Source organism: Pocillopora damicornis, chromosome 10 (genome assembly GCF_964200805.1).
Source record: "Pocillopora damicornis chromosome 10, jaPocDami1.2, whole genome shotgun sequence".
In the NCBI taxonomy this organism is placed as follows: domain Eukaryota; kingdom Metazoa; phylum Cnidaria; class Anthozoa; order Scleractinia; family Pocilloporidae; genus Pocillopora; species Pocillopora damicornis.
In genome coordinates, this window is record NC_142679.1 from 9,830,956 (window position 1) to 9,849,898 (window position 18,943).

At 36.8% G+C, this 18,943-nt stretch overlaps 1 protein-coding gene and 1 pseudogene across 2 annotated transcripts in view; one reads left to right on the forward strand and one right to left on the reverse strand.

Moving 5' to 3' along the window:
- The window catches only part of LOC113686977 (putative tRNA (uracil-O(2)-)-methyltransferase), a 38,820-nt gene that overhangs the window by 1,183 nt on the left and 18,694 nt on the right, over positions 1 to 18,943 (forward strand). For both annotated transcript variants that reach the window (XM_089184373.1, XM_089184374.1), the window contains exons 2-5: positions 958 to 1,102; positions 5,040 to 5,271; positions 10,085 to 10,153; positions 18,393 to 18,500. In XM_089184373.1, coding sequence (XP_089040499.1) covers positions 958 to 1,102; positions 5,040 to 5,271; positions 10,085 to 10,153; positions 18,393 to 18,500 — 554 coding nt within the window. The remainder of the gene's footprint in view (positions 1 to 957; positions 1,103 to 5,039; positions 5,272 to 10,084; positions 10,154 to 18,392; positions 18,501 to 18,943) is intronic.
- Positions 14,702 to 16,181, reverse strand: LOC149038841 (uncharacterized; annotated as a pseudogene).

The window sequence follows — 18,943 nt, forward strand, 5'->3', positions numbered from 1 at the left end:
TCAACAATTCATACCCAGTTTGAGTCAGTTCATTCCCAACCTGCCAGTAGATTTGCACCCATCCAAACATTCAGTGATGGTCAAAACCCCAGTAAACAGATGTTGATCATCATGTTCAACAAGTTAATGATAAGTCTTGCAGGTAACATCCAAACAAAGTTATTTAAATTTGTGTTTAGTAGTAACCTTCCCAACAATAACAAATAAAAACTCCAGTTTTTCATAGTTTCTCATGACAAGTTCATTCAAAGTCAAGCAAGTAACATCCAAGTCCTGTTTTGTCAGTTTGTTACCTTTTTAGTAACAAATAACTTATTGCCCAGCACAAGGTTATTGTGATATTTCCAAGATAAGAGTTTATTGTTTTTACTTGTGACTTTCTAAACAATAATAGTCTGTTAGCATCATTTCCCTTTCAGTTATATAAATTTATTTTTTTCCCTTATTTAGTTTTAGCTCTGCATCTGTTGCAATTTAATTTAATTAATTTTCTGTGTCAATTGGAGACTAGTTCAGGGCAGTCTGAATCAGTTGCAATCTTTTTTTCACTTCTGTTGTTTTGTATAGATTCTTTTAAATCACACAATGGAAGTTTGTTTACTCTTCATGAAGTTAAGTCAAGTGTTGCTGTTAATGCCTACTTTCTTCAATCTTGCTTTCTAATATCAATTTTAATTATGCAGTATTCCTAAATGGGTAAAATAGTATTTGACCGGAATCTTTTAGTATTCAATAGATCCTTATTTTCTTGATAAGTTGGAGGTATCTTGTCAAAAGCTATGGCCAGTGACTCGCTAAGGACAGTGTACCAATGTTGATTATTTAAATGGCTTCCTATACTTAACTGTACACCTCTACAAGGTGTCTTCCTACCCACAAGCCTTATTTGCAAGGAGTTATGAAAGGAAAGTGTGATGGTTGAACCAAGCCTGATGGTATTCTTTTTTATCATCACAGAAAAAAACAAAAGTCGAGTTTCCTTTTGTCCACTTTCACTGATGGCCATGGAGAGAGGTTTCAAAAGTTACCAAGACCTCTTGGAAATGTCCAAGTCATACTCATTTGTTTATCATCAGCCATCTTGCAAAGGAGAACATGCCAGGTACAATGTATATGTGTATTTGATAACACCTACATGTACACAATTAACGATAAACCTACAGGGGAAAGGTGTTTAGAAAACTATACAAGTTTGCTGCTGTGACATTGTGAAATTCCTTTTTACTTGGGCTTCCTGTGGAAAATTCCAAGTCTTAAATTATCCTGCGGTTATTGTCTATCTTCCTAAAAGGTACTCCTGGCTTTCTTTTTTTTCTATGCAGGCACTGATTATCAGGCTCTAACTTCTAAACAATAGTGTTCTAAACAGCCTAAAAGAGTTTACGGTTACTGGTTATGATTTTTATCTGGTAAAAACCCAGATTTGAGTTGGAATGTGTTTGGAAGCTTGGAAGCTTGGAAGCTTGAAATTATTCAGATTTAAATGTGGTTTTTGATGGAACAATTTCAGTAATTTTTATCAAAACTTGCAGCTTGCAGTCACTTTCTAATATTTGTATTGTAACATGATTATCTTTGTATTGTTACATGATTATCTTTGTTTACAGGGTTTTCCCTATTAGCCTTTTGCCTCTAAATGAATGAATTATTATTGTGACTAAAAGTTCTCTCTCTCTTTTTACTGATTAAAATTAACAATATGAGGTAATTTTTTGTGTTTGGTTACTGTTGGATCCAACCATGAATGTAAACACACAGTAAATGATTTCATAAAACATTTGAAATAAATTTAAAATGAACTGTAAAACATGACATTTCAACCAACCTTTGGTCATTTTCAAGTGAATAGTAAGAATGTCACAATGAATATACATATATGCATCTAAAAGTTGGCTAATAGAGGACCAAGGGGGGAGCTCATCGTAACTCTGTCTGTTTGTCCATATAAATGGCTGTTAAACAAGAAAAGTTGGTCTTTTGCTGCCACTCTAACAAGATCAACAAGGATCAGCTCATTGGGGTTAAGGTGTTGTGTTTCATCAAATCAATTATCAATGAAAGCCTTATTGGTGAGTAGTTGTATGGTCTCCTCCAAGGGTACATTCATTAACAGGGAAGAAACATCATAGGAGACCAAAATATCTCCACTGTATTTGTCAATTCATGGACCTCATTCATGAACTTGATCCTCTATTAGCCAACTTTTTTATGTGCAGCATTGAGGATACTTTGAAGCATGAAGGCAAGATACCCTCATACTGCAAGAGATATGTGAATGACACACTAATTATCATGCCAGACACAACATCAGCAGTCAATTTCCTCGAGATTTTAAACTAGTGCTATTCCTCTATTAAGTTTACCATGGAGACAGAAAGTGGCCGCAATAGCATGCTTCTCTTTTTGGGCACCCAGCCACTCAACAAACATAAGTGTTGAGACTTAGGTGTATGTTAAACCCACAAATACTGGCCTCCTGCTGCATTACAAGAGCCATGTAGACAACTGATACAAACACGGGTTGCTATAAACTATGGTTGATTGTGCAACTTGGCTTTCATTCAATCGGTGTTACTTCTCCAGGAAGAATGTGATTGACTGAAATGATTGTTTTCTCAACTAAAATAACCTGAAGAACTTGTTAACTCTACTTTTCCATGTTTTATTTTTTATTTGGTTTTTAATTAGCTTCTAATTATTTCTTCTCTTTGTATGCTCTTATTGTCTGTTTACACTGCCGAAAAATTTTACACTTCTTATATGCATAGATATATTCATCATGTCATTTCTACTATTCACTTGAATTTACCGAAGTTTGATCGAAATGTTGCGTTTTACCATTCATTTTTATTGTCAAATACAATAAATGATTGAATCAATCAGCCAATGGACTTCAATTGTTCCCACCACTTGTGTTTCACATCAGATCATATAAAATTGAAGCAGTTTACAATTGTCCTGGGTTTGTGCCTGAACTGGACTTTCTTCTTGTTCAATGATGCTTAATATAAACCTTAAAGGGAATTTTACATAAGATGAAAGTTTGTGTCTTAAAGTTGAAGATTGACTGAAATAACTCAAGTAAGTCTCGACATGTTTTCAGTCTCACTTTGCATGATCTCTCCAAAAACTCATGTACCCACTGACTTTCCAAAGCATAGTGTGGTTTTGGTTTTTGGCTACAAAATGAATCCTGCTAAGTGTTCACTTAAAGAGACATAAATCACTAAAAATAGACCTTTAATCATAGAAGTGGCTTTGAGCCGACTTGACAAAACCTCGGGCCATTTTGATATACATGTGTGTTGTTGGTATTTGCACTTTGAGAAACCTTACATGTACTAACTCAGTAACAGACTTAATGGGATAATAACATACATTGCAGTGCACTACTGGCATCAAGCCAGTAACCACAACGCACAAAATGATGCCATTATAGAGGGAATTCCCAGTAAAGGCCAAGCTTACCTCTTGTTAGAATAGAAAGATTGTGAATTCCAGTGCTCATGATTTAAACATTTCTTTTAAGCTTTTCTTTCAATATTTTTGGCGAGATTTTGGTGTGGAAAAGGCATGAGTTGAAGGCCCATCTTGCCAGAGCTTATCACATAGTCAGATTTCCCACTAGCACTGCAGTAGAAGTAAGTGTCCTGTCCAAGAACACAACATAAGACTTGAGTGAGACTTGAGCCTGACCCTTTGATCTAGATTCTTGCATACTTCTTACTGGGGCACTGTATCATGACTGACAGCAGAGCACGAAGAACAAATCATGCAATTTTTAAGTGCCACTGAATATTTGACAGGTCATATGGATGGATGGATGAATTGTGACACAAATCATTTTTCATAGCTTATGATATCATTGTCCATGGAGCCCTTCCTTTGAGAGTCTGTGCAGGTTATGTTTCTTAAAGTGATGATTACAAGCTGGATATTCTGACTTGGTTTCAGCTTTTTTAAGAGTACACTTCCAGAATAAGGCATGTAGACCCTTTTTGGAGTGAGAAGTATGTGAAAGAAATATGGAATGCGTGTGAAAATCCACTGAACTGCTGTCTGTAAATAAATATTACTGCCAAGGCTAATGCCTTTGAGTATGCTTTTCTTTAAGCTGATGGAGTGCACCTTAAAATCCAGCACATACACCTTACACTGTATTCAGGATGATTAATGTATCTTTGCATAAATGACATGACAGCTCACATTTTTCCCTCAATAATCTATAAATGATTTATTCCAAACTATGTTGATACCATGCCCATACTGTGGGATCATTTATGAGGCATCAGAGGTATATTCGTTACAATCATCAATATACAGCCTCAAAGATATATTAAAAATAAAGTAATTAAGATCATCAACTTTCAAATTGAGTAGCAGGGGGACATATAAGAACTCATGTGGTTAAAGGGTCCCTTTAGAGTTCTTCTGAAAATAAACATAATCAAGTTATACTCTGTCTTCTCCTAGAAGGTTAGCAGATGCAAGTTCAGAGGCATCATCTATAAAAGTATCAACTTTCAATTTAGCCAAAAAAAGGAGAAAAAAGCTGATGAAAAAAAAGGGGTTAAGTGCTCTAGCTAGCTGCTTTTAAGTATAGACATTCCTGCAACAGGCTCTCTTGTGTCAAGGCATGCTCTTCTCTCTCCTGAACTCTGTTCTGAGTAACATAACAGAAACCATTGTTAGAAAAGGGGCTGTCCAGGGTACAAGGTCAGGTTAAATTCCTTCATCCACTTTTGTAAATGTTTGCTAATAAAACAGAACAAGGAAATTGTTGAGAAATGAGAAATTAAGAGCTAACTATGGTGGCAGAGTAACTGAGGGTTAGCTCAGAGCCTTAACTGAGAAAGCTCATTGAAGTCTTCCTAGAATCAATGAGGCATCCTGCACTCCTCTGATATTTCCTGCTCCCAGAATTCTATGCTTTAGCAAAGGCAGGCCCACGAGTTTAAACTGAGATACCCACTATTTGTAATCATCATTCATAACCACAGGTCATTCACTAAAATTCAATGTATTGTAATTGACATTAGAGTTTCACTACTACTGATGGACAGTGCAACATTGTCTGAAAATGGAAGGGATGGGATATTATGTCCTACAATTCACTGGCTGAAGGATATCTTACTTCCTAAACTTTGCAAGTGGGCAGGAGAAGCTCAGGGTAGCCAAGTTAGTAGAGGATCATTAAGACTTGTCCCTTTGGATCAATACACAAAGATATATCAACGCCTAAAACAAGACTTTGGAGAAAAGTTTGTAAAGGTTAGTAATTCACTTCACCCTGGTTGTGGTACGTTGTGTAGATGTTCATGAAGGTACATAATTAACTTAACTCTGGTTGTGATTGTGTAGACATTTCCACATCATTAGTGGAAGTCAATATGTTAAAAAAACCTTATTGATCATAGAAATGTTGTCAACAATGTTAAAAAATTAACAGTGAAACCAAACAGCTGCTCCTTATGGTTTCACCTAAGTTACAATAGCATTGAAATTTTTGCTAGGTTATGCACCAAAAGTTTTTGGAAAATCACTCTTGCATGATCAATAGTTGCCTTTTTGTTTTAGTTGTTGTTGTTGTGATAATTTGTGTTACTGAATGACTTCCACAATGAAATACCAATAAGAAGTGGATGGTTATAGACTCTGTTATCATGAATTGTTATTATCACCCACTTAGTTTTAGTGCTCTTTGCTTTGGCATGGGTAATAATTTCTTTGAGGTCATCTTTCTTCAAGTCTATGAGCCAAAAACCAGCTTTCTTTTACTCAAGACTTTTCTTCCACTTTTTCTTCCATCGTGACAAGTTTTTCTTCAAAAATTTCTTCAAGAACACTGATCCTAAAATGCAGAAATTCATCACCATCCACTTTTCAGAAAGTTGCTATCATTTGCAAGAGCAAAATTTTCTCTGACATGGAAAAGATTGCTGAGCATTTATGTTACATGTTGTGTCATTTTTATTGTTGATAATATTTGTGATGAAAGTTCTTGAGCAATGAGCATGCAATAATTTCCACAAATTATTATTATAAAAAGACACTTTTAGGAAGATAACTCAGGCATGTTCTTTGAATTTAGCCAACGTGCAACAGTAACACGTCATTTTTCACGAAAGACTCAGGTAAAGTAAGGCAAATGTAGTAGAATCAATACTGGAATTGAAGCAATCAATGACATAACATAACAGAAGTGTTTAATGCAGTTAAATGCAATTTAATGGAGTTAACAATAAAGAGCATCAACATTCTCTAGTAGTTTTTTTTTTTGCATATGTGCATGCATTGGATTTCCTTGTGCTTTTCGATGGGTGCCTGTGTCTCTTTCCTGTGTGGGGGCTCATGGCTGGGTTGCCAGGATTTACCAGCCATGGGAGAAGTCTCCATCTAGGAGCTGGCTACCAATAGTGGAAGCTCTTGGATGTTTCAGGCACCCAACCTCCACTTAGGGACGCAGTTGTTAATTCATCATTCAAATTCAAATGAAAGGTGAAAAGGAGACAAAAGATATTATCTCTTTCAAGTTTGTCTCCTGAAATAATTGAAAATGCAAATTTACTTCTGAATAATATCCACAATAAGACAGTTCAAACATTAGTTAAATGGCATCTGAGTCTGTTCTTGAAAATATTCAGTTTCTGCATCTGCAACATTATTAGGTAAATTATTCCATTCATTAACTATATTTACAAAGAAAGAATAGTTAAAACTATTTAGCTTTGCAGGAAAAGGTCTAAGTGTATAGTAATGGTTGGCTCTTAACAGTCCAAAGTCATGCGCAAACATAAATACTCAAATGGAAGTAGCCTGTTAAGACCATTAACTGTCTTGTAGCACTTGGTAGGGGAAGAAAATAATCTTCTCTGATGTAGAGTTGGCCATTTGGGGAACTTTCATTGCTCTTCATACAACATTTCTCAGCCAATGCTTCTGAGAGCATATCTAAATGTCCTACGTTGGACTTTGTCTAAAATAACAGAGTCCTTTTTGAGGTGTGGAGGCCACACTGGAGAGCAATACTTTAGTATTGGACATTCTAAACTCTTACACAATTTCGACTACAATTTAGGCTTCCTATGGCCTACCATTCGACTCATAATCTTGTTAATTTCCCTAGGCAAGCAATGCAGAAGACTGAAATCAGTGTCTTTGATAATTTTGGTTAAATAATGGGAAATTATATGTCGGAGTACTCCTTTTTAAAAACTAATGCAAAGTATTCATCCATGGATTCAGTGATATTGCTTTCATTTGTTAAAATGTCACCATTATGAAGCTGGAGAATGATTAGATCATTTGTTCCATTATTTTTCAACCTTAAATAATTCCAGAAAAGCTTTTGTTCATTTCTGTCATTGAACAGATTGTTTGCCAATCTATTAAGGTATTCCCAGTGGACCTTGTTGCATTCTTTCTTCAAAAGGTTGCTCGTATTTTTATATAACAGCCATGTATCATCATTATTACTATTCTTGGCTTTCTTTTATAATTGTTTCTTTCTTTGTAAAAGTTTGATTATGTTTGGGGAAATCTATGTGGCTTGGCATTTTTTCTAATTTCTCTGTTTGGGTGGCAGTCATCAACTGCAATGAAAAAGAGGTCCATCCACGCACTTAAACTTTCATTTATGTCATCAGAGAGAAATGCACGATGTCATAGTACAAACAGGGTTTGATGCTACCCTGGTTTAAAGATTTCATAATGTAACCGAGAAGTTACAATTCTTAGACCCAACATTTCAACACCCCAGTCTAGTGCCTTCATCAGGGGTGATCTAAACACTGCAGGATTCTTAGGTTTCGATTCTCAACACCCTATTTGCCATAAAAAGTCTGTAGCCAAAACTTTACTTAGAAGGGCAGACTGTCTACCATCTTCACTCAATTCAAAGGCTAAGGAGAGGAAATATGTTTCCAATGTCCTAAAGGGGAATGGCTATACAAAAGCTTTTATCCGTAACTGCCAAAAACCATTTACAACTAGTAGCACTTCTCATGAGAGGGAACCAGGGATTGGTTTTGCTGTTATTCCTTACATTCAGGGTATTATGGAACCCATCAAGAGAATTTTGAATAGCCACAACGTTAAAGTTGCTAAAAACCCTTTTCAGACTTTGGGGTTTATTTTTTGCCAAACCTAAGGATCCTGTTGTGAAAGAACAAGGAATGGACGCTATTTATTCTATTCCATGCAATAACTGTCATAATGAGTATATCAGACAGACCAAACATCAGTTTGGTACACCTTTGAAAGAGCATCAACAAGTGGCCTACGGTATTTCTTCACCTTTAAGCCAAGTGATTTTTCAGTATTTGACCAAAAAGGTTGGGAGATTTTTTCATAAGAAACGGGATTTGGCTTATAGCCGAGGGTTTGGGATTCGAAAACAGGTACAAATTTAATGTTAATGCGAAATGACCATTAATTCTGTGACTGCAGCACTCTTTACGTGACATGCTTTAAAATTGACATGACAAGAACGTTTTTCTTTCCACCAATCAGATTCTTTGCTTCCCGAGTCTGTTGAAGGTCTCCAACTTTTAGGGTCTCGGCTTATAGCCGAGGTCAGCTTATAGGTGAAGAAATACGGTACTTTTGCAAAAAAGAAAACTCAGCTTTATTGGAGCACACATGCTTAACCAAACATGCAATTGGGTGGGACAAGTCTAAAATTATCACCACTCATCAGTGTTACCACCAGCACCTTTGTTTGGAAGCCTGGCATATTAACTCTGCCCACACTCCTTTAAGTTGTGATGATGGCTGCTTACTTCCTGACGCCTATCTACACCTTGTCAGAAAAAAGGGTAGTTCATTAGTGAGCATATAAAAGGACCTCCTGTTGCAGCATTTAGATCACCCCTGATGAAGGCACTAGACAGGAGTGTTGAAATGTTGGGTCTAAGAATTGTTACTTCTCAGTTACATTCATGAAATCTTTAAACCAGAGTAGCATCAATCCATGTCTGATTGTCCACCTGGCTGCCATGTGAACTTTAATATATGCCATAAAATACATTTGAACAGCTTATTTAAGCATGACCAGTCAGCTTTGTTGAAGTCATAAAATTTTCTTTCAGATAATTTGCATTGTTACAGATGATTATTCATTTTATAAGTTACGATTTCGTGATCGGAAATTGGTTGGCCAACATCCACATTGTAAATGATACGGCTGTTGTTAGTCAACAAAAGGTTAAGGACATTGTTTCCTCTTGTTGGTTACAACACCTATCGAGTTAGGAAGTTGTTAGAAACTACGGTATGTCCCTGAACTGCTTCTAATCGTTTCAGTTGTTAAGAATTAATCTATTCTGCCAATCAATATCTTTAAGATTAAAGTCTTGGACTAAAGTCAATTCTGATTGAGGTGTCTGTAATTCCAAATTCTCTGCAATGCTTACAAACATTTTATGTGGCTTGACAGGGTCTGTAAAACATGCCAAAATTGAAATAATTGTTTTTGAATAGTGGATGTCGAGCGTTAAGAATTCAATTTCTAATTCTTCCAATAAGTGTCATAGATTGCAAATGATCCTGCCACTCATGGCTACCAAGACTCCTTCCCCTTTGTAGTTTTTATTGCATCTGAATACCACAAAATTTGAAGAAAATAGCTCTGTGTATGTCAGTGAATTGTCCAAATTCGTCTCAGTTACTGCAATAATTGAAGTTGTACAGTTGGCTTCTAAGGATTATGATTTATTTATCAGAGATTGAGTGTTATAATAGGCCACGTTCAGCTTCAAGTTGGAGCAAGACTTAACTCCATGTCACCTCCTATAAGCAGCAAAATTATGAGGCTTGGGTGAGTGCTCCAGTAGTACTGACGCCATCTTGTGAAGCAAGTGTGAAGTTGGTGATCAGAATTTATTGAGCACCAAATGCTACTTAATGCTGGTTCCCCAAAACAGGACAAACTAGTATTTGTTTGCAACATATGGATTTTATGATTTCCATTCCTAGAGTCCCACTTTGGCTTGAAAGTACATGCTGAAAGTATCAAATTTGATAAAATGTGACATATGATAAAGTACAATTAATTAATGGTAAATATTTATGATTCCTCAAACAGATGTGGCCAGAAAGTACAGATCCCCAGAAATTTGTGTATGAAGATATTGCTATAGCTTCATATTTGCTGGTAAGTACTATAGTTTCTGATAAAAATGAGAATTCTTAAATATACAGTCAGTAATTTTATGTTAATTCTATATACCACTTATTCTTTAACTCCTTTCCTATAGCTGTTGTCTTGAACTCAGTTTTCTGTTAATTGCCAACCCTTTGTGTTGATTTATGATGGTGTAGCCTGTATCAGGTCAGCTCCTAATTTATGGAGATGCTAAAACTAGCCCAGTAAAATATGGCAGGAATTTAGGATGGATAAGTGCTGCTTGCTGGCTCTTCACACACACACACTCACACACACACACACACAGTCACACACACACACACAGGTGGCTTTTAATCAACAGTTGTGATAGGGAACCTAAATAATATGATGTGTATTTATCCCCCCATCCCCCCATCCCCCAAAAAAACAAACAAACAGTCAAATAGAAAACAAACAAAACAAAACAAACAAAACACTTGTTTTCAGTGCTGGTTTTAGATGGCTACTTTTTGTCTATGCTTTTGTTTTGTTGCTGAATTTGCACCTCTCATCCCAGAAATTACTAATTCTAATGTAGATATATCCTTTGTTGTGAACAACCAGTACACACTAATCTCTCAATCTATGCATGTACCACTCTCTTTTAATTCATAGGAAGGGAGAAAAGTCCTTAAAATGTTCTGAGTGGATTGTCTTAGTTTGTGAGACTGGTGATTCATCCTCCACTTCCTTATAAGATAATACTGTTTCATCTTCACTGAATTCCCTCAGTTTTAAGAGAATGTTGATATATGCCTTGGGGCCCTTGTTATCTGTAGAGATTTCAACTATCATTTAACTTTTTATTGCAAAAGAGTGACTGGGATCTAGCTTCTTCTTACAGCATCACTGCTGAATCCAAAATTAAGGTCATTAAAATAAGGAACATGATTACAAACTGAAGAAGCTTGTAATTGCCAAACAAATCCTCCTAATCACTACTATCTTGGAGGAAACATAAAGATGACAGTGTTGAGAATATGAATAACAGTATTAGGGCAAATAGGGTTTAAGAGACTGCTCCTAAACAACATATAATCCATTGTAATTAAAAAAATTCTTCATCTTCCTAAATTTCAGTTCACTTGACAAAGACTGTGATATCAGAAATTCAAATTGACGGCTTATTGAATATGGATTATGAGGAAGTGACACTTCTCATAAATTTGGACCCTATAAGTGCTGCCTTTGATAGCACTTAATATGCCATCCTTCTGTATATCATGCAGTAGGATTTTGGAGCTCTTGGTCCTGCATTAAATTGATTTGACTCATTTTTATGTGATCATTAGCAGCATATTTAGATTGGTGGTAAAACTTCCCATAACTCAACTCTTGACCATGGAGTCAGTCAGGATAGTTGTATGGTTCCAATTTTATTTACACCTTATATCTCCCACCTATTTTTTAATTACTATTTCTCATCATTTCACTTTCATTCATGGATAAACTGATGACATTCAGATCTACATTTCCTTCAGACTTTGCTCTATTCACTCAGAAAGCAACACTGTTCTGTGATCAGAAAGTGCATTTTGTTGAGAAAACTGAGTTATGGCGCAGTTTGACAACTTTAGAAGATATCAATTGATTTATTTGTTGTTGGTGAGGCCATCTCTAGCCTTTAGAAAGCCTTTGAAACCTTTGGTCCTTGTTTGGTGAAGTAGGGCTTTGTGTGAACTGTACAACATCAGGCAGATCAGGAAACTCTTTTCCATACATGATTATTGTGACTCAGTTTGTGTTAGTCTGCCTTATGGATTGTTTACAGAAAGTTCAGGATTCTTGGGGTGATTTTTCAGATTGCAAAATTTGATCATGTCACTCCTGTTCTTATCAATCTACACTAGCTTATTGTGGATCTCATCCTCTAGTTTAAATGGCACAATTTAAGTTGCTGGTGGTTTAAATTAAACATGTTACCTTCTTTTCGTTTCAAAAGTCAACTGCTCTAAACTTATAAATTGTGCCTCTGTTAATGCTGCTCCTCTCATATGGAAATCCTTTTTTTATCAATTAAAACTTAGAGCAGTCTTACAGTTCTAAAAAGACAGTTTGGAACATTTATATTAAGGAAGGCTTGTAGTCTATGAGTGGTATTGAATGTGATGTGCTTTTGATTATTTCTCTTATACTAGTAAGGCTATACATATTCTTAATTTGTCAGATAGAGAATAATCTATGGACACACTTAGGTATGGAATTTTCTTTAAGAGTTCAATTTGATGCCAACAATTGAGATATCAATTCAAACACAAGAGAAGAAACTCCATATCTACAAGCAACTGTGTATTATTTCGTTGATGACTGTATATGACAGGAGTGGTGCAAACTGACAGTGATTTCAAGTTCACATAGAAAATTTTTACACAGGTATAGTTACAGCCTTTCTTAGGGCTAGAAATCCTTGTAAAAACACTTTTATTATCATTGAGGTATCACAGAAGGAAATTAGTGTTTTCGCTCAAACTGAGAAAGCGTGAAAGCTATGCATGTTAACCCTATAAAAGTATACATTTCCTTAAAGCTTAATGAACACTGATTTCAGACATATGATTTATTTTCATAAATTTTACCAGAGTAAAGAATGGGAGCTTATTCATTAATGCGAAGACATTTTTCAAGATAAGTTTGTTTGACGGCATATTTTAATTGACACGTTTCTTTTTTATTGGAACATGATTCCATATGCTGCTCGTTTTAGGAAAGATTTCTTTTAGTTTTTTGCTTAGTCATTAGTACTACAGTACTAACGGTGTTCACCAGTACTATAGTACTATCAGTACGTATGCTAACTGTGTCACTAGCGTACCAACGTACTAGCGTACTAACTCCACTTCTCCGATGAATGAACTGCGTCGTTATGTACTAGCGTTCGATTAAAGGACTGCATGTCACTAGCGTACCAACGTATTAGCGCACCAACTACACTTAGGGTTGGATTAAAGAACTGGATGTCTCGTGTGTACCAACGTACTAGCGTACTAACTCCACTTCTGCGACAACCATGACTGACCTGCGTCCTTGTGTACAAGCGCTCGATCAGAGGACCGCATTTCACTAGCGTACCAACGTACTAACGTACTAACTACACTTCTCGAACAAGCACGAATGACTTGTGTACCAACGTACTAGGGTTCGATTAAAGAACTGTATGTCTCTTGTGCACCAACGTACTAGCGTACTAACTCCACTTCTCTGACAACCATGAATGACCTGCGTCCTTGTGTACAAGCGTTCAATCAGAGGACTGCATGTCACTAGCGTACCAACGTACTAACGTACTAACTACACTTCTGGAACAAGCATGAATGACTTGCGTACCAACGTACTAAGGTCGATTAAAGGACTGCATGTCTCTTGTGTACCAACGTACTAACGTACTAACTCCACTTCTCCGACAATCTTGGATGAGCCAGCCAAAAATTTTGTTTTTACCTTTTTTATCTACTTTATTTACTTATTTTCCATTGTAAAATGTCAGCCTGTTAGAGAATCAGTACCTTTTTTAATATCCCAAACTAAGTGAATGTTGGGTTGAGGGCTTGAAATCTTAATCCAACAAAAACTCCACATTCATAGTACAGAAACAGTTTTAGTAATTAAGAGGCCAGGGCTCTTGTAGGTTCTTTAGCGGCTGAAAATTTAGTTCAGGCTATTCCAAATTGGGGGCAAAATCACTTAGTTATTGTGACTTGAAATCTTAACTTAAGAGCATTGTGAAGAGTGTCAAAGAAAATTCATGTCATTGTTTCTCGACATAGTGACATCCCTCACTAATGGAGGTGTTTTCTGATAGCAACTTTACATTTTAAGGATCCCTGTCTGTTGCAAAATATTTTAAAGCCAATTTATATGCTTCCAGTCATTATGGGAACGTGTCTAAGTATCGTAAAAAAGGTTGTGATTATTCATCGCGGTGAATAACAATAAAAGCTAAGTTTTTCGTTTGTCTCACGATGTAGCCACATGATGTAGATCGTGACATTTTGACTGCATACTGCTAGTCTTTTTCAGGCAATGAGGTTGACTGGTCATGCATGATCTTATTAAGCATGATGCTCTGCTGTGATTAGTTGGTTTTCAACAGCTCTGATTGGTGCATTTTGATCCTTGCTGTTTCATTCAGTGATTTGCTCCCTTGGCGGTCTGCCATTGCATGGCTCTCCTGTTGTTGTGTTTTTTGATTGTGGGCATCCACAATCAAAAGACTTCACCCTGACAACGTTAACAGAGACAGTGGAATAGAAATTCTAGAAGCGTGGATGCCCACGATCAAAAAATACAACAACAGGAGAGCCTAGTGACAGCGGACCACCAAGGGAGCAAATCACTGAATGAAACGGCAAGGATCGAAATGCATCAATCAGAGCTGTTTAAAAACAACTAATCAATCAATCAATCAATCAATCAATCAATCTTTATTCCTCCTAAGATAAAAAGACATCTTAAGTTACATCAGCAGTTAGGAGTCTGAAAATACACGACATACTGTATAGATATACATAAGACATACTATATGAAACAATAGAAAGATCAAAAATTATATTTAAAGATAAGCCTATTTACAATAACATTCTTAAATCTGTCAGTCTTTATATCTGGGTGATGAGCACTTTTGTTTCTGAGTTGGTACTTTGTTTCTTTCTTCTTTGGAATGATGTTACTAAGTGGGCAATCGCGATCCACTGAACGTACCTTGAAAATCTTATTATTTGCCTTTTCTAAAAGTTCCTGAATGTCTATTCTCTTAGATGTGTATTTGCCTTTAAAGCATCTGTCCATAACGTTTTGTATGACCATGAGATCTGTGTCCATAGTGCCATAAACAGGCAGACCATAAGTGGAGTTTAGTGAAACTAAGGCACTAAATACGTGGTCTACTTCACCTTGACTGAAACCTTCCTTCCGTAAAGATCTTAATACAAACAGACACTTATTTGCCTAAATCAACTTAGCATATACATGTTTGCTCTATTTACAATTCTCCTGCATTGCCGAATGTTATTAACTTGCGCAATATCCTGAATAAAACCTTTCTTGCGAAAAATAATTTCTTTACATTTCGACAGATTACAAATCATATTACTTTCCTTAGACCAAACCAAAAACCAATCCACCAAATCCGTACATCAGTGGCCATTACTCCAAATGGGAACAATGAGAGTAGAGTTGTCTGTGTATTTAAACAGGGCTGGGTGATTATCTATGCTGACTTCCAGATCATTAATAAAAATACTAAATAAGTACGGACCACTCACACTACCCTGTGTTGTGCCCCTGTTCACACATTTCCATTGTCCCTGAAAACTATTATAAATAATGCACTGTTGACGATTCTCAAGAAAGCTTAAATACCAATTGATTATAAATGGATTTAACGATATATCCTTAAGCTTATAGGACAAAAGTTTATGATTAACACTATTGAACGCTTTACTGAAATCCATGGAAAACAAACGTACGGCTTTACACTTAGGGTCATTTAGATAACTATAGATGGTGTGCTGCATACTGAGGAGTGTGTCAATACTGCTCCCCCTGTCCTGTAGGCAAACTGAGTTGAGCTCAGATGTTGCTCAACAGTGTCCCTCACATGAATGTTATAAACAGACTTTTAAAATGCACGTGCAATTACAGGGGTGATGTTGATTCCTCTGTAGTCTATCTTTCCCTTGGGAACATCAACCTTGGGGAGGGGGTTCAAGTGAGCTCTTTTCCATGATAAGTAAGGGTCAGGTATTGAACCTTGGGGATAAGTTTCCCAGATCTTGCAAATTAAAGGTGTAACAATTTCCGTGTGGTCTCTCCATACCCAGAATGGTATGAGGTCTGATCCAGTGGCAGTTTTCTTCAGGTGCTGCAAACAATTCCATACCTGTCTTTCTGAAATCTCAGGAACTTGAACTCCTCTCTCAAGTTGGGCAGGTGTAGGCTGTTTATACGCACTGTCTCGACAAAATTCAGCAAAATAATCATTCAGCTCAGCCAAAGATTGCATGTACAATGTAACCATGGCCGAGGAACACTAGTGCTGTGACAGGCTATCCATGTGTTTCCACCACTTTCCAGCTCCTACAGGTGCTTGAAGGAGATTTCTCCTGTTCTCACTGATAACTTCACTTATTCTCCTGTTAAATTCCCAAAGCCGATCCCCCCTGTTTTGACCAATCCTGGATTTAGACCTCATCAGGGACTTGAGAGGGGGTGTTACCCACACCGGATCATGCAATGAGATGCAAACTGTTCTGAATGGCATGCACTTATCCATGTGTCTGTGAATAAGAGTTTCCAAGTTATTCACAGCCTCATCCACATCGTTTGTTCCCAAGACACTATCCCAAGTCTCTCCCACAATTTCTAAGTATAACACCTCCTTTCAGTGTTTTCTGCAATCCCAGATGCGAATTTTTTGGCAAACAGGTTCGAGGTTTGATCCCACTGGTAAAATGACCGCCATGTGATCCGTTTTTATTGATATAGAAAATGAAGCACATTTCCCAAATTAGTCCGGTCGATTTGTGAGGACATTATCCAAGTATGCAACACCCTTAGTTGGAAAGTCCTCAAGGAACTTCCATGCTGTCAATTGACAAAGATCATTTACCTCCAGTTGGTTAGTATCGCTGCCCAAGACAATGGTCAATCCAGGGTGTTGATCTAAAGCATTGTCCACTAAATGAACAAGGTATTGTAGAAAGTCCGAAGGCCTGTATGTTGGCTGGGGCAGGTGGTACACTCCACACACTAATAGTAAGTGTCCTGAGGGTAATTTAAAAGTCAAACATAAAAGTTCATAGAGTTCTGATCTATGGCAATCAATTACGTCCAAGTTACTCCTTGCAAATATAGTGATTCCACCTTTACATCTGCTATCCAGGCCTAACCAGTTCCTATCTTGTCTAAATATTTTGTAGCTGGGTATGTTAACAATAGTGTCCAGCATTCCTGGCTTAAGATGGGTCTCAGAAACAACACAGATATCAATGTCTTTGTTATTCAAATCTGCCTCCAGTGCCACAGCAGCTCAAACACGGTTCTTAGTCTTGGCAAGGCTGCAAATATTTGTAGATAAAAATTTAGGTACCATAAATTCTGAGCTGGATTTGTTAGTCGTAGGATCCACTTGTCTAGCAATAGGGACAAGGTTTGCTCTAGCCATGCCATCAACAGGACAGCAGTCGACACTCCAATGACTGATTTCATCCCTCCTATTAGAAATCTTGACTGGAATCCTTTGTCGACAGCCTCCTCTAGATCCTCTATATCTTAAGATGCCAAGCAACTTAAAGGATTGAAGCACTGAGGGGCTAACTGAACTTCAGTACTGGCGACAGATGTTCAGCAAACAAACTCAGGAGTATGTTGTTTTACTCGTATCGCTCCCTTGCGGGTTCAGTTCATCTAGTTGATCTGTGGTCTCCCTCATAATATCTCCTGGTCCAAGATTACTTTCTACATCCATATAAATCGTTCTATTTAGCAGCAGATCATGACCAGGAACAGCAAATGTGGTCAAGCCATGCTTCATCCATCTTGTCAACATAACCCTAGTCTGACCGAATCCTGACCGAGACAAAATTACTTTTGCTGGAGCCAACCTGCTTGAAACTAATAAAGGTGTGGAAACTCTGTTTCCCTTTCCAAGGAGCGTCATGTACCCTATATTCAAGAAGCTAATCATAGCAGAGCATCATGCTTCATAAGATCACGCATGACCAGTTGACCTCATCACCTGAAGAAGACTACCAGTATGTAGTCAAAGCATCATGAGTCTAAGTATGTTATGAACAAGCAGCTATACAAATCACATCTTTTCTTATCTAGTAAAGCACTTGAAGTTGCTTTTATTACATGCATCATGTGTTAACTTTTGAAATGGCCATGTAAGTGGGTCCTTAACTAATACAAGTGACCTGATTAAGAAATGCATGGGTATGCTCAACAAAGGGAAAAATTGTCGACTACAAATGGTTACTTTTGTGAACATCAAACAAAGTGTTTGGTGTCCATAAATTTTGCTTTCATTACAAGACAAGTAAATGTCTATTCTACCCTTAAACAGCAGAAGCAGCAACAATCTTTATTTGTAGTCTTTCCTGATTAACTTACCAGTAATACATAATTATAATGAACAATAAATAGTTGTAAACTCTTAAGTGATGTGGTTGCTTTGGATAGAGCACCCAACTGACTGTGATATTGATATCATATTAAATTGTGATAGGTCCTTTGGAAGAAGGAGAGATATGAGAAGAATCTTAAGCAGAAACAGAGCTTTGTTGATCTTGGATGTGGAAATGGATTCCTGGTTCACATTCTCAGCAAGGAAGGGGTATGTGTTTTTCTTTTTTTTATTTGGGAAATTTCATCATTAAGCATTTCCTGATAATTGAGCACAGACCCTATGGAATATGATATTTAGCAAAATGGTGCTATTGAAAGGAATTGAACTGGGCAATCACTTTTTTAAGTCATGAAAGATGCACAAATATTGCAGGAAAGTTAGTTAAAATTAGACAACTAAAGCAATAACTTTAGATTCCTTGGGGATAAGTTGTATAATAAATAGGCTATTTTACATGCAAGGTCATAATAACTGGTGTTTTTAACTAGTGGTTTTGATGGGAAGCATTTGAGTAAGTTCCAAAGCTGCAAGGGGAATAAAACACAAAAAAATGCCTGCTAGGCAGGTTATTCAAATGCAACACCATGTGCAGTTGAAACCCACATTTGCAACTGCCTGTACAATAATAAGAGTGATTAGGTCAGTAATGT